This window comes from Perca fluviatilis, chromosome 14 (assembly GCF_010015445.1).
Source record: "Perca fluviatilis chromosome 14, GENO_Pfluv_1.0, whole genome shotgun sequence".
NCBI lineage: Eukaryota > Metazoa > Chordata > Actinopteri > Perciformes > Percidae > Perca > Perca fluviatilis.
In genome coordinates, this window is record NC_053125.1 from 33,916,123 (window position 1) to 33,933,458 (window position 17,336).

Sequence of the window (17,336 nt, forward strand, 5' to 3'; positions counted from 1 at the left end):
CACACACACACACACACACACACAGAGACACACACAGACACACACACACACACAGACACGCACACAAACACACAGAGAGAGAGAGAGACACACACACACACAGAGAGAGAGACACACACACACACAGACACACACACACGCAGACACACACATACACACAGACACACACGCGCAAACACACACACACACACCCACAGAGAAACACACAGATACACAAACACACACACACATAGAAACACACACACACAAAAAAACTAAACGGGCCAAAATGTACAAGGGTCCGTATTGGGGCCGCGGGCCTAGAGTTTGACCCCCCTGACAGTGTGTGTTCTGTGTGTGTGTCTATGTGTGTGTGTGTGTGTGTGTGTTGTATGTTGCAGGTATGCTTCCCAGACAGGTGGCTGACGACCTGCGGCAGGGCAAACCCATGCAGGCTCAGAGCTACGTCAGCGCCACCGTCTTCTTCAGGTACCACACGGGAAGGGTCTCCCACACGGGACGGGTCTCCCACACGGGACGGGTCTCCCACACGGGACAGGACTCTGTGTGCCCTGGGGACAATACCCCAGTATCACTGGAGATGTGTTTAAAGTATCTGTAGGAGAACTCCCAAAAGTAAAGAAATGGGAGCAAGAGCACCGAGGGGAACGTAATTAATTGGGAGACAGTTTGGGACATCACCTCCCGTTAGCATCCCATTGACTCCCATTCATTCTGACGTCACTTTGACAGAGAATAACTTTACATCTGAAGCGTTTAAAGACTCTATTTGTCCGTTGTTTATTTCTAAAGAAACACGACAATGTATAAAAGGCTCCATTACCTTGTACCTCACGTTATGGCTCCGAGCGAACACACTTTTATAACAATAGGCTAACGATTGGGTCATAACCACGAGACTTACTGTCACACAGTAGAGGAATTACCGTATAGTACAGGAGAAGCTCACAGGCAGTTTGGACTTCCATTATCTGTTTAGGTTTAATGACTAATGTTAACTAGCATGTTAGTGATCAGTAATTAGCCTGTGCCTATGTTATCTCCTTACATATACCTACGCTCTCCGTCTCTGTAAGATTGGGAATGATTGAGATTTCTCTCGGCACAGCTACCAGAAGACTTCACACTTTCAGACAGGTTGCTCACGTCACATCAGTGGCGCAATTACCCAGTGTCAGAGGGGGGTATGCAGCAACAATTTTGGCGCCCCCCAAAAAAAAGTGCCGGACATCATCATGTATGGGCTTTAATAATAATAAAGGTTTATTTTAAAGTATATCAGTGACATTAACGGTTGCACGGTTGCCCTTGGTAACCAAATTGTGACAATTGGCAACCTAATCATCACTCCTGGTTGATGTGATTTGAGTGATGAATGGCTTTCCTGGCTTCTCTGTCTGCACTATTTCCCATCAAGTGGCTCCCCCTACACTTCCACCTAATGTTAGACCTCCCTGTTGCCTTCCTCTGTCTTTCCTGATCCACCATCCTCACACCTCAATGAAATGAACTCACTGTTAAATATAGCAGCCTAAATTCAATTCTTAAATCAGCCTAGTGATGGCATCTGATAAGACAACTATTATGCACTAAGGTTGTGCTATGGTTGAAATTACATTCACATTTGGGATTTTAAATATTTATGTTTTTCATATTTATTTTTCTTCTTGTCATTTATTGTGCATGTTACCTTATATTTACCAGTTGTTATTTTACCTTCATACAATTTAGATACTGTATGTCATGCATGGGATTGGTACCATAGGGTTTAACCAAAATCTAAATGTAGTTATCAGCAACACTGGTTTGCATTAAGTTAGCAAACACTAGCCAGTCTGTTAACATGAATATTTGCAAGCCTCCAAGTTTGGTAGCAAATCTATGATTCCATGGTAAACCAGAGTTATTGCATTAGTTATGTTTTCCAGATCAGTGTCATCTATTGTACATGCTACCTTAGACCCTGTTTACACGTACGTGGTTATTTTTACAAACGGAGACATTTCCCTTCGTTTGTACCCTTCGTTTACACGCAAACGGAGAATTCTCCTCTGAAACAGAGTCTTTCTAAAAACTCCGGCCAGAGTGGAGATTTTGGAAATCTTCGTTTGCACGTAAACTGAGACAAACGGAGGTTTAGGCAGCCGAGAGAGAGAGAGAAAGAGGAAGTGATTGGTTGCTGTTGTTGCTATTTTCTGGATTCTGATTGGCTAACGTGGGCTTGAGCTTCTTGTTACACCACCACCTACAGGTCTGGCATGCTCTTGGCGGCATTGACGGCATATATACACGGGTACATATACAAGAACACTTTTCTGAAAACAGAGAGGTTGAAATGTCCGTTTATGAAAATAGCCGGCCACGTGTAAACGTAACATTATATTTATCAGTTTTCAGCTCAGCAACCTCAGTTCTGCATATTCTAAGCTAGCCGTGAACCCCCATTTGGCTGCTCCATTCCCAGTGTTAACAAACGCTCACTAGTCTGTTAACATGAATATTTACAACCCTCCAAGCACAGACGTCACACTTTAAATCCTACCTGTTGCCTTTCACCATCATCTTATTTAACTGCTGTCCATCTCTTGACATGTCCTCTCCTTTTCCCCTCTTTCTTTTTCTATTTTCAGCCCCAACAGCTGTTTTGATTTGCTCTTTTTCCATAGACGGCAACTTACTACTCGTACGCTCGTACCTGCTCACCCGCTCCCCCCCCCCTCTTCTATGTCAACATTCTATGTCAACATTCTATGTCAACATTCTATGTCAACATTCCATGTCAACATTCCATGTCAACATTCTATGTCAGCATTCTATGTCAACATTCTAAGTAAACATTCTAAGTCAACATTCTATGTCAACATTCTATGTCAACATTCTGTGTCAACATTCTATGTCAACATTCTATGTCAACATTCTATGTAAATATTCTAAGTAAACATTCTATGATGAATCTTATGAGACAGGGCGCCTACTCTAGCCTGTTAGTCCTCTAAAACGTTATATCGTAACATTGAAGAAACGCAGAAATTATTTAGAAACGCAGAATGCATACCCACTTTTTGCGCCACTGCGTCACATCTACGTCTTCAAGCTCAGTTGGAGGCTGCTCAGTAACGCTCAGCCAGCACCGGGAAAGAGACTTCTGATATCCTTCACTGGTCTCAGACCAGAGACACGGGGTCTGGTGGTCCATTCTTATATACTGGCTATGGCTATTACCTGTCACACGTTGTGGAATTTGTTTTGTATGTCTGAAGGTGCCAATAAAAAAGTTTATCACAAAAAGGAAAGAAAAGATGTATTTAAGATACTATCAGTGTTTCCCGGAGGTTTGGGGTATACTTGGATGAATATATTTGGGGGGTGCTTTAGGGTTGCCTGTCCAACTCACAGGTTCATGTTCCTGGATATTTGTGCTTCTACCATAAAAGTAATTAGTCTAAAAATTTCAATGTGCGTGTGTGTGTGTGTGTGTGTGTGTGTGTGTGTGCATGTGTGTGTGTAGTGACATCGTGGGTTTCACCCAGCTGTCCAGCAGCAGCACTCCGTACCAGGTGGTCGACTTCCTGAACAAACTCTACACCACCTTCGACGACATCATCGACAACTACGACGTCTACAAGGTGGAGACCATCGGAGACGCATGTGGGTCACACACACACACACACACACACAGACACACAGACAGATTGTAGTCGTTAGTTACCATGTGTGCTGACAGTGTGTCTGTGTGTGTGTGTGTGTGTGTGTGTGTGTGTCTTGCAGACATGGTGGTGTCCGGCGTTCCTCTGGAGAACGGGATCCTTCACGCTGCCGAGATCGCCAGCATGGCTCTGGACCTGGTGGGCGTCTGTCGCACCTTCAGGATCCCCCACAAACCCAACACACAGCTGCAGATACGGGCCGGGATACACTCAGGTACACACACACACACACACACACACACACAGAGAAAAAACACACAAACACAAACACACACTAAACAACAACCTTCAGTCAGACCGGCTCGGTTCTTTCAGGGAATGATTGTGAAGATTTACCAAGACTATGTTGAGGTCATTTCCTCTCTAACTGGGAGGTTTTGGGACTGATTGGTGGGATTGTTGCGGATGAAGTACGTAAGAGCCAATGACTACATTTACATGCAGCCAATAACCCGTTCAAAACCGGAATATTAGCAATAACCTGGTCGCGCACGGCCATGTAAACACCGGCAAAAACCCGAATATGCTACCTGGGTTACCCCTTTTCTAACCCGAAATTTTGGTCATGTAAACGCGTATCGGCATATCCCCATCAAAAGGAACACTGATTTGTGTTCTGCGCATGTTCTATTCGCAAGGAGTCTCGGTCTTTTGAGTAGAGGAACTTCTTGTATGTGCCAGAAAACATAGTTATAATAATAATTATAGAGTATACTATAATAATATAGTTATATGTCAATGCAGAAAACCTGCGCGCAGTATACCGGAAGTAAACAAGAAGTAGAGGTAAACATGGCGAGACGCAGCACAGCACCACACTTTTGGAGCAAGGAGGAAACCGATTTCTTCATTAGTGTGGTGAAAACCATGAATGTAATGTCTTTTGTTGACGGCAGAAAGTACCGAGATAGTGAGATTTATAAGAAGGTGACCGAAAAGTTATTTTGTCTTAAGGTCGTCCGTAGGCTACGTCCAGACGCTAACCGTGCGTCGCCGTTTACGTCGGGATATCGCCGATTGATTACAAATGCCATGTAGGAGTAACTCTCTCTGCTCTCGCATGTAAACGGGTTATTCCGAATGTTTCAGAAACCCGAATAGTGACCTTAACCCGACCATAACCCGAAAATTGACAGCTTGTAAACGTAGTCAATGAGGTTTCACCATGTATCAGCTAATTTAAATATCTCACGTTACTGTATTGCGTCAACAGTTGACTTCAGTTAATATTGGATAAGGAGTTTTATTTTGGGGGGTGCAAATGTTCCCCCAGAACCAGTTCCTTCCTGAGACTATTTAGCAGAGCCACGGTCGCTGCGTCCGGAGCTCAGCGCCATCCAGGATGACTGTGATTGGTTGAGAGAAATGTAAACAACCAGAGAGTTTTACTAGCTGTGCTGTTTGTGTGCAGGTCCGGTGGTAGCGGGGGTTGTGGGGACCAAGATGCCTCGTTACTGTCTGTTTGGAGATACAGTCAACACAGCATCAAGGATGGAGTCCACCAGCCTGGGTAACACACACACACACACACACACACACACACACACACACACACACACACACACACATCTCTGTGTTACACTGAAATACGGTGGCACCAGAGTTAAGACACCTAAAAACATCTCCCAAATGATTTGCCCAAAATGTGTCAATCAAACTTTAGTGTGTGTGTGTGTGTGTGTGTGTGTGTGTGTGTGTGTAAGAGAGAAAGACCCGCCCCCAGAGACAGAGAAACCAATCAGGCTTATCTTTCTGCGCATTGATATCTTACGGGACTTTTTATTGTGCTTTGTGTCGGAAATGTCCTGGATACAGCGAGTCTACGTTAGTACTTTTAGTGCAGTACCTTGTCTGTTTTTAGTACTTTTACTGTAGTAACATCTGTTTTTAGTACTTTTACTGCAGTAAAACATCTTGGTTAAACGTGTGTTTCCAGCCCTGAAGATCCAGAGCAGCTGCAGTACGTTCTACCTGCTCGAGGAGATCGGAGGCTATGAGCTGCAGTGCAGAGGGACGATGCAAGTCAAGGTACCGGCAACACTGGGGGCACTATGGGGTTTGTTGCCATTCTGTGTCTAACTGTCTAACTGTCTAACTGTGGTCTCTCTCTCTCTCTCTGTGTCTCCGAAGGGGAAAGGGGACATGGTGACCTACTGGCTGGAGGGGAAGAAAACCTCTCTGGTCTCCAAGGATACCGACGCCACGGCAACCAAACACATCCCCACGGAGACGGAGACGGAGACGGAGACGGAGACGGAGACGGAGCTGTACTCGTCCGTGCCGGGGTTTCTGAGCGGAGGTCCGGACTGATCCCCCAAATTGCCTCCTGTTAGCAGTGCTGCTTCTGGACTCGTTTCTGGCGTCTTTTGGGGCGTTATTTGCTCGACATCTCTGTCGCTGTTCTCATGTTTTTGGCACTTTCTCTTCCTGAAAGGTTTTAACCTGTTTAACCAGGTTTTATGGACATTTTCGTTGCTTTTGTTGTTTAGTTTTTTGACATCGGTTGACATTTTCATTGCTGTTTTGTACCGTTACGTGTGAATGTTTTTTAATCTTAAGTTTGAAGATGATCAGAAGATGTTTAAAAGTTGTTGAAGTTGTTTACGCTGCATCGTATCGTAGAAACATCGTCAGGTCTTAATATCTGACACAGATGTTTATTTATCATTTCCTGTTTAGAAAGAAAAGGTTGATTAAGATCCTATTTCATCACGAAACCTACGACAGCACATGAAGGTTACTGCTGCTCTCTGCTATGTCTAACACACACACACACAGACACACACAGAGACACATACTCACACACACAACACACACACGCAGACACACGCAGACACACGCAGACACGCAGACACACACACACACACACACAAACAGAGACAACACAAACACACACACACACACTCACACACACACACAGAGACACACACAGAGACACACACACACACACACACACAGACACATACTCACATACTCACACACACATCACACACACACACAGACACACACACACAGAGACACATACACATACTCACACACATCACACACACAGAGACACATACACACACACAGACACATACACACACATCACACACACAGACACACACACACAGAGACACATACTCACACACACACAGACACACACACACAGAGACACACACACATACAGACACACACACACAGACACATACTCACACACACACACCACACACACACAACAAACACACACACACAGACAGACACATCACACACACACAAACACACAGACACACACACAGATTTTTCCGTCTGGTTTAATGTCTGTTTGGTCCACAGTTGTATCAAAAATGTAATTTCACTCTAATAAATGTAAAGAGAAAAGCAGCGCTGTCATATTTGCAGTTTCTGATGATGAATGAATGAATGAATGAAAGGGTTAAATGTGTGTAATCTCTAGTGAAGGCCTCTTTCACAATGCCTGCGTGGCGTGTCAGTTGCGTGCCAGTTGCGTGTCAGTTGCGTGTCAGTTGCGTGTCAGTTGTCTATGTCTTTGTACACCAGAAACGTGTCTGTACACACGTGTGTTTCCCATTGATTAACTGATGAAATGGTGATTATTAAGGACATTTTTTCATGGAAATGCTATAATATTTTTACGAGGAATATTGTTAGATGTTCTTTTTAACATATGGTTCCTTTAACATATGGTTCCTTTAACATATGGGTCCTTTAACATATGGGTCCTTTAACATTTGGTTCCTTTAACATATGGGTCCTTTAACATATGGGTCCTTTAACATTTGGTTCCTTTAACATATGGGTCCTTTAACATATGGGTCCTTTAACATATGGTTCCTTTAACATATGGGTCCTTTAACATATGGGTCCTTTAACATATGGTTCCTTTAACATATGGGTCCTTTAACATATGGTTCCTTTAACATATGGGTCCTTTAACATATGGTTCCTTTAACATATGGGTCCTTTAACATATGGGTCCTTTAACATATGGTTCCTTTAACATATGGGTCCTTTAACATATGGGTCCTTTAACATATGGTTCCTTTAACATATGGTTCCTTTAACATATGGGTCCTTTAACATATGGTTCCTTTAACATATGGGTCCTTTAACATATGGGTCCTTTAACATATGGGTCCTTTAACATATGGTTCCTTTAACATATGGTTCCTTTAACATATGGGCCCTTTAACATATGGGCCCTTTAACATATGGGTCCTTTAACATATGGTCATATTTATCTTCTTAATTTCTCTGTTATTTAACCAGAGCTTGTAACATTAAGTATTTTCATGTAGTTTGGTCTTGCATTTGTGACTGTCCTGTGTTTATGTCTTGCTGCAGAACCAATTGCCCTACGGGGACAAATAAAAGTCTAAACTAAACTAAACTAAAATAATAGCAGCAGTAGTTTACTTCATATGATAAACATAAACATAATTAAAGCTGCAAGCAGCGATGACGGGCCCTCGCTTCTTGCCCCGGGGGGTACTGGCAAATGCAACATCACATGTAGACCACACATTCTAAGTTTCATGTAAATCAGAATAACTTTTGCTAAGATACAACCGTTCATGTTTTGACACCCACCTACATGAAGTTGTTCCTCCATAACTTGCGCATTGTGTTAGCTATCAAAATTCTTTTGATAACTTTTAGTTACGAGGGTCCATCGAGTCTATATCCAAGTTTTCGTGCAGATTGGACTCACGGCCCAGGAGGAGTTAGACAAAGTATGTTTCCCATATATCGCAATGTGAATAATTAATAAAAGAAATTCTAACAGCGCCATCTAATGGCCGATGCACTATAAATTTGGCGTGGATGGTCAAGCCCCTATACGGAACAACTTTGTCATGCTTGGTGGCAATCGGAATAAGTCTTGGTAAGATATGCAACTTCCTGTTTCGACAGCCCCTTACAGGAAGTTGGTCCTCTGTAACTTGCGCATTGTGTTAGCTATCAAAATTCTTTTGATATGTTTTTGTCATGAGCGTCCTCCGAGTCTACGTGCACATTTTTGTGCAGATGAGACTCACGCTCTTGGAGGAGTTAAAAAAGGAGGTTTTGCTCAAAGCGAATTTGCTAATTAATTACAGAAATTAAAACCGCGCTATCTAAAGGCCAATTGACGCCATATTTGGCAGACAGCCTCATTGGCACATGAGGAACAACAGTTTTAAGTTTTGTGTCCATCGGAATAGCCATTGGCAAGATACAGCCATTCCTGTTTCCACACCCACCTACAGGAAGTTGGTTCTCCATAACTTGCGCATTGTTTTAGCTATCAATATTCTTTTGATAACTCTTTGTCACGAGGGTCCTCAGAGTCTGTATGAAAGTTTTTGTGCCGATTGGACTCACGCCTCAGGAGTAGTTAGACAGAGTAGGTTTCCCATATATCAATATTTTGCGGATTAATTAAACAAAATTAAAACAGCGCCATCTAATGGCCGATTGCCGCCAAGTTTGGCAGAGATGCAAATTCTGCCATGACAAAAACGACCTTGTCAAGTTTCGGGCCAATCGGAATAATTGTTGCCAAGATAACGCAACTTCCTGTTTAGACAGGAAGTTGCTATAACATGCACATTTTTTCAATTATCAAAATTCTCTGGATAACTTTTCGTCATGACGGTCAACAGATACTACCTGCAAAGATTCAAGAAGATTGAAATCACGGCCTAGGACAAGTTCGAAAGAATGTAAAACACCTGAAAAATGCATAATTAAAAATGGCCGCCTTCCGGTTGGGCGGAGCTAATGAATGTAAATGGGAAATATGTCCGCAGTGAAAAGAGCAATATGTGAATTAAATCTGGTGAAGATTGGAGCAACTATGTCCAAGTTGAGGCCTTCCACGCATTAGGGGGGCGCTATGGAGCCCGCTTACAGGTATGGCCCAAATCGCTGTACAGTCTCGCAAAGCCCCCAGGTGTTTATGTGGGCGCCAATTTTTGTGAGTTTTCGTGTATAGTGAGGCCGTCAAAAATGTGCCCAAGGGCTAAAACCAATTAGGGGGCGCTATAGAGCAACCGTACCACTCACAGGCCTAAATGTGAATTCAGATGAAAGAGTTTAATATTCTGCACATAGCTGCAACATTTTAAGAGTTTTCGTGCATCCTAAAGTCCAAAAACAAGTGTTCGTAAAATGAAGATTGCACGAAAACCAAGATTTCGGAAATTTTTGAATTTTGTAATTTTTTTATAAAAATAGCTCCATGGAGTTCAAGATGAGACCTACGTTCCCTCAAAAGTTGGTATATTAACTTATTACTTTTTTCGGAATTAAGGCGCACGTTAGGGGGCGCTATGGAGCCCCCTGGCAACGCCCGAGCCCAAGCTCTACAGAACTTTAAAATTTTCACCAGTTGAGACAGGTGTGTAAATCTTTGTGAGTTTTCGTGCATGCTAACACCTTCAAAAATGCGACGAAGGACTCGGAAAAATAATAATCTGATGAAAAACAATAGGTTCCTTCGCACTTTCAGTGCAAGGCACCGTTTGATTACAGCAAAGACAACGTCGGCAGCGTTGACGGCTAAATAGGCTCCAGAACATCTCCTTCTGTTGACAGGTGCAGCATTAGAAAATATTATTTTAAAGGACATTTATATATATCTGCATTTATATCAGAACCTCGAGACTTTCAGACCAACATGGCATCATGACTTTGCGTAAATATATACGCCACTTTCATAAAGCCAAATGGCGTGTTATTTGACGCCATTTTCAGCTATCCACGTGTATGATACACGCTGGATACAGCTGATGTAAACAGACCCACCACGTGGCCTCGCCACGTTGCGCGTTATCGCGAGAACGCGCAACGTACTATCGCGAGAACAACGTCACACGCCTGTTAAGAAAAAAAAAAAATGGTTGAGTTTAGGAAAAGAACACAGGGAAAGGCTTTAGGAACAAAACAGTGACAAAAACACGGAAAATAACGACTAAAACACGCTTACGACAACAACAAATGGTTGGGTTTAGGAAAGAAACATCGGGTAAAGGCTTATTAAAAACAAAACTTGGCAAGCGGCCGAAAAATGTCGCTTAACAGCGGTAGCGAACCAGCTCCCAGGTGAAAGTCCTGTGTTTTACCCCTCCTCCAACCCAGCCTACCTCCTTACTCAATCCCCCGTTCCTTTATACCACTCGCTACAGCGGAAATGGAGTCGCAATATAGGCCAATGGCGGCCGATTTGCGTTGATATACACGCAAAAATGCGATTATGAGTCTTGATAACACGCAAAAACAGAATACAAATTGGCGTGTCATACATACGCCAATTCATGAGATCAGTCTGCTCAGACACACAAATGTGTCATTAATAGGATGTATGTGTGTCTAAATATAAACATCTTTTCATGTTCTATGTTGCCTGGAAACGCTTCCAACACGCTGGCGTGAAAAACAGGTCCTATTTATAGACTCTAGTGAAGTGTGTGTTGTGTAGTGTAGTGTGTGTTGTGTAGTGAAGTGTGTGTTGTGTAGTGAAGTGTGTGTTGTGTGTGTTGTGTAGTGAAGTGTGTGTTGTGTAGTGAAGTGTGTGTTGTGTAGTGAAGTGTGTGTTGTGTAGTGAAGTGTGTGTTGTGTAGTGAAGTGTGTGTTGTGTGTGTTGTGTAGTGAAGTGTGTGTTGTGTAGTGAAGTGTGTGTTGTGTAGTGTTGTGTGTGTTGTGTAGTGAAGTGTGTGTTGTGTAGTGAAGTGTGTGTTGTGTGTGTTGTGTAGTGAAGTGTGTGTTGTGTAGTGAAGTGTGTGTTGTGTGTGTGTTGTGTAGTGTAGTGTAGTGTAGTGTAGTGTGTGTTGTGTAGTGAAGTGTGTGTTGTGTGTGTTGTGTAGTGAAGTGTGTGTTGTGTAGTGTAGTGTAGTGTGTGTTGTGTGTGTGTGTGTTGTGTAGTGAAGTGTGTGTTGTGTGTGTTGTGTAGTGAAGTGTGTGTTGTGTAGTGTAGTGTAGTGTGTGTTGTGTAGTGAAGTGTAGTGTGTGTTGTGTGTGTGTGTGTGTGTTGTTGTGTAGTGTAGTGTAGTGTGTGTTGTGTAGTGAAGTGTGTGTTGTGTAGTGTAGTGTAGTGTGTGTTGTGTAGTGAAGTGTGTGTTGTGTGTGTTGTGTAGTGAAGTGTGTGTTGTGTAGTGTAGTGTAGTGTGTGTTGTGTAGTGAAGTGTGTGTTGTGTGTGTTGTGTAGTGAAGTGTGTGTTGTGTAGTGTAGTGTAGTGTGTGTTGTGTAGTGAAGTGTAGTGTGTGTTGTGTGTGTGTGTGTTGTGTAGTGTAGTGTAGTGTAGTGTGTGTTGTGTAGTGAAGTGTAGTGTGTGTTGTGTGTGTGTGTGTTGTGTAGTGTAGTGTAGTGTAGTGTGTGTTGTGTAGTGAGTGTGTGTTGTGTGTGTTGTGTAGTGAAGTGTGTGTTGTGTAGTGTAGTGTGTGTTGTGTGTGTGAAGTGTGTAGTGTTGTGTTGTGTGTGTTGTGTAGTGGGTGTTGTAGTGTAGTGTGTTGTGTAGTGAAGTGTGTGTTGTGTGTGTTGTGTAGTGAAGTGTGTGTTGTGTAGTGAAGTGTGTGTTGTGTAGTGTAGTGTGTGTTGTGTAGTGAAGTGTAGTGTGTGTTGTGTGTGTGTGTGTGTTGTATTGTGTAGTGTAGTGTGTGTTGTGTAGTGAGGTGTGTGTTGTGTGTGTTGTGTAGTGAAGTGTGTGTTGTGTAGTGTGTGTAGTGTGTGTTGTGTAGTGAAGTGTGTGTTGTGTGTGTAGTGTAGTGAGTGTGTGTTGTGTAGTGTAGTGTAGTGTGTGTTGTGTGTGTGTGTGTTGTGTAGTGAAGTGTGTGTTGGTGTGTGTTGTGAAGTGTGTGTTGTGTAGTGTAGTGTGTGTTGTGTAGTGAAGTGTGTGTTGTGTGTGTGTGTGGTGTGGTGGTGGTGTGTGTGTGGTGTGGTGTAGTGTGTGTTGGTGTTGTGTGTGTGTTGTGTAAGTGTGTGTTGGTGTGTGTTGTGAAGTGTGTGTTGTGTGGTGTAGTGTGTGTTGTGTAGTGAAGTGTGTGTTGTGTGGTGTAGTGTAGTGTAGTGTGTGTTGTGTAGTGTATAGTGTAGTGTAGTGTGTGTTGTGTGTGTGTGTGTGTGTGTTGTGTAGTGTAGTGTAGTGTGTGTTGTGTAGTGAAGTGTGTGTTGTGTGTGTTGTGTAGTGAAGTGTGTGTTGTGTAGTGTAGTGTAGTGTAGTGTAGTGTGTGTTGTGTAGTGAAGTGTGTGTTGTGTGTGTAGTGTAGTGAAGTGTGTGTTGTGTAGTGTAGTGTGTGTTGTGTGTGTGTGTGTTGTGTAGTGAAGTGTGTGTTGGTGTGTGTTGTGTAGTGAAGTGTGTGTTGTGAAGTGTGTGTTGTGTAGTGTAGTGTGTGTTGTGTAGTGAAGTGTGTGTATGTGTGTGTTGTGTAGTGAAGTGTGTGTTGTGAAGTGTGTGTAGTGTAGTGTGTGTTGTGTAGTGAAGTGTGTGTTGTGTAGTGAAGTGTGTGTTGTGAAGTGTGTGTTGTGTAGTGTAGTGTGTGTTGTGTAGTGAAGTGTGTGTTGTGTAGTGTAGTGTGTGTTGTGTAGTGAAGTGTGTGTTGTGTAGTGAAGTGTGTGTTGTGTAGTGAAGTGTGTATTGGTGTGTGTGTGTGTGTTGTGTAGTGAAGTGTGTGTTGGTGTGTGTGTGTGTTGTGTAGTGTAGTGTGTGTTGGTGTGTGTGTGTGTTGTGTAGTGAAGTGTGTGTTGGTGTGTAGTGTGTGTTGTGGCTCATCACCATCTCCCCTGGCTGGCTGAATTAATGAATATTGATGGCGTGCTGTGGGGCAGCTGGCCGACCACGGAGGACTAGTTTACCGGTTAGCTGGCCGACCACGGAGGGCTAGTTTACCGGTTAGCTGCCGACCACGGAGGGACTAGTTTACCGGTTAGCTGCCGACCACGGAGGACTAGTTTACCGGTTAGCTGGCCGACCACGGAGGGCTAGTTTACCGGTTAGCTGCCGACCACGGAGGGCTAGTTTACCGGTTAGCTGGCCGACCACGGAGGGCTAGTTTACCGGTTAGCTGCCGACCACGGAGGACTAGTTTACCGGTTAGCTGGCCGACCACGGAGGGCTAGTTTACCGGTTAGCTGCCGACCACGGAGGGCTAGTTTACCGGTTAGCTGGCCGACCACGGAGGGCTAGTTTACCGGTTAGCTGGCCGACCACGGAGGGCTAGTTTACCGGTTAGCTGGCCGACCACGGTGGGCTAGTTTACCGGTTAGCTGGCCGACCACGGTGGGCTAGTTTACCGGTTAGCTGGCCGACCACGCGAGGGCTGTTCACGGCTAGTTTACCGGTTAGCTGGCGACCCCGGAGGGCTAGTTACCAGTTAGCTGGCCGACCACGGAGGGCTAGTTTACCGGTTAGCTGGCGACCCGGAGGGCTAGTTACCAGTTAGCTACCGACCACCGGAGGGCTAGTTTACCGGTTAGCTGGCCGACCCGCGAGGGCTAGTTACCAGTTAGCTGCCGACCCGCGAGCTGGTTTACCGTTAGCTGGCCGACCACGGAGGGCTGGCTTTACCAGTTAGCTGCCGACCACGGAGGGCTAGTTTACCGGTTAGCTGCCGACCACGGTGGGCTAGTTTACCAGTTAGCTGCCGACCACGGAGGGCTAGTTTACCGGTTAGCTGCCGACCACGGAGGGCTAGTTTACCAGTTAGCTGCCGACCACGGTGGCGCAAGATGGACGACGAAGGATCTCCACCGGGAGATAGTTTGACCCTCGCAGGCTCCCTTACTCTCCGACTGGTCCTTATGTTTACATTAGAGACGGATGGAAAAAGGATTTTAACTTGAGTGATAAATTCATGTGTGACCAAATTATCCCTCGGCCAAACTCGTGTGTGTGTGTGTGTGTGTTCTGTGTGAGAGTGTGTGTCTGTGTGTGTGTTCTGTGTGAGAGTGTGTGTCTGTGTGTGTGTTCTGTGGACTCATCTGCATGAGTGGTTTGGATACGAGCACAGCTGCAAAAGGCAGCTCGCCTATCCTTTTCATAAAACACACACACACACACACAGATACACAGTAGAGGAGCAGGTTTTTAATTACAGATGAGAGAGAATAAGAGTGTGTTTGAAGTTTTTTTTGTTAATAATCTCTGTGTGTGTGTGTGTCTGAATGTGTCTGTGTGTGTCTGAGTGTGTGTCTGTGTGTGTGTGTGTGCATGTGTGTGTGTGTGTCTGAGTGTGTGTGTGTGTGTGTGTGTGTGTCTGTGTGTGTGTCTGAGTGTGTGTGTGTGTCTGTGTGTGTAATGTTTGTTAAAAGGCTAAATATGTGTCTGAGCGTTCTGAATGGAGAATTGTTGTACACACTACAATCATTTAGATTGGTTTAATTTGAATATTCCCTCAAATATCTCAATCACAATATCAGATGTTAATAATTCAGGTTAGATGTTATATCGTGTAGTACTATTAGAAGGTTAATGTCCCTGTTTGAATACAACACACACACACACACACACACACACACACACACACACACACACATTTTATATCTCTTTATATTTCCTCAGAGGTATTTGCCAGGTTGTTATGGTGCTGCTCTGTCTCCACAGAGAAGAGGAGCAGGTTTTTAATTACCGATGAGAGAATCTGTCTTGTGTGTGTGTGTGTGTGTCTCTGTGTGTGTGTGTGTGTGTGTGTGTGTGTGTCTCTCTGTGTGTGTGTGTGTGTGTGTGTGTGTGTTACTAATAGAATGAGTACTCACCTATAGAGCCTCTTCATTCTGTTGACATCATTTACATTTCTGAGGACACACACATCAAACATTCATCGTTATAAAACACACTTTTAGTTACTGAATACATCAGAGACACACACACACACACACGCATGCATGCACACACACACACACACAGAGACACACACACACACGCACACACACACACACACACACACACAGAGAGACTCGCATGCACACACACACACACACATACAGAGACACACACACACACACACACACACACACACACACAAGAGACACACGCATGCACACACACACACACACAGAGAGACACACACAGAGACACACACACACACAGAGACACAGCGCACGCACACACACACACACACACACGAGACACACACACACACACACAAAGAGACACACACACACACACACACACACACACACACACACACACACACACACACACACACACACACACACACACACACCAGGGTCTTTCTTTGTTCAGGGTGAATCTGATTGGATCGTCCGTGTCGAGCCTGTGAACAGCCAATCAGAGCGGAGAAGAGCAAGGTTTTCTGACACTGAGGAAAACTGGAAAAAATATCACAGACCAAGACCCAGAACCAGAACCAAACCCAGACCCAGACCAAGACCCAGACCCAAACCCAGACCTAGAACCAGAACCAGACACAGACCCAGACCAAGACCCAGACCCAGACCCAAACCCAGACCTAGAACCAGAACCAGACACAGACCCAGACCCAGAACCAGACCCAAACCCAGACCTAGAACCAGAACCAGACACAGACCCAGACCCAGCAACACCCCCTAACGGCCGATCTTCGCCAAATTTGGTACGGAGCCTCGGAGCGGCGTGCCGAACTATAATCTCAAGTTTGGTGTCGATAGCGTTTACTTTGGCCAAGATACGCTCAAGTTGGTGTTTTTGGTGGCTAGCGATAAAAACGAAAAAATAAATAAAATTGTTCGTTATTTCCGCATATTTTTAACGTCGCAAAATTCTTTTGGGGGCTTGTGGGCGGGTCGGTCTGGAGACGCTAGAGGCCGAATTTCGTGCAGATCGGTCACACGACCCAGGAGGAGTTCCCAAAAGCAGCTTTGTGATAAATTGTAAATTTCCCTCGTTGGGATAACAGAGTTTGAGGCTTTTTCAAGTTCACAATTTTGTGTTTTTATTAAAAAATATGAACACAAATACACATTCAAACCAAAATACTACACAAAATACTACACAAAAATACTACACAAAATACTACACTGAGGCAAACCAAACAGCCAGCTCACAGCAAGCTGCCAACCAAGCCCTCCTTTCTTCTCCTGATGCCCTTTTAAACTCAGCTAACTGGACCATACCAAATACACAGGGATTAGAGGGGTGGGCTCACCCGAGCAAGCAACAGTTACACTGAAGTTTCTCACAAAATCATTACAATCAGATGGATCGGTTACTGCTGACGTTACTATTTATACGTGTATGTGCACCCTTTACAACAGGCACCCCAAAATATTATAGACATGTCATTTTACTGCAGCACTATCTCACCTGTTGTTCTTCACGTTGGGCTTGCCCGGTTCCTCCCTACAGAACGGACCTAATGACTGTCCCTCAATAACCCACGACATCAAACAGACACTAAACTGTCTTAATGTCGGGGAACAGGGCCCAGCGAAAAGGGAGTTAAAACTAAAATATTAAAATTAAAAATTAAATATAAAAGTCTAGGCAGAAATGGGCGTGGCCTGCGTGTGATTCAGTCAGATCTCCAACGTTTAAAAGTCAGTAAAAACATCGCAAAATGTAGAAAAGAAACGATACGCAGCAATAAAGTCAAAGATATTTAGATTTTTCAATGAAATAAAGTCAAACTCTCAACCAATGCAGCCAACTGCAG

General features: G+C 44.2%; 1 protein-coding gene across 1 annotated transcript in view; it reads left to right on the plus strand.

The window, feature by feature from the left end:
- The window catches only part of LOC120572620 (atrial natriuretic peptide receptor 1-like), a 23,093-nt gene extending 16,929 nt beyond the window's left edge, over positions 1-6,164 (plus strand). The window contains exons 18-23 of the mRNA XM_039821943.1: positions 381-468; positions 3,509-3,648; positions 3,769-3,921; positions 5,119-5,217; positions 5,644-5,735; positions 5,838-6,164. Coding sequence (XP_039677877.1) covers positions 381-468; positions 3,509-3,648; positions 3,769-3,921; positions 5,119-5,217; positions 5,644-5,735; positions 5,838-6,017 — 752 coding nt within the window. The 3' untranslated portion in view covers positions 6,018-6,164. The remainder of the gene's footprint in view (positions 1-380; positions 469-3,508; positions 3,649-3,768; positions 3,922-5,118; positions 5,218-5,643; positions 5,736-5,837) is intronic.
- Positions 6,165-17,336: the final 11,172 nt, after the last annotated feature.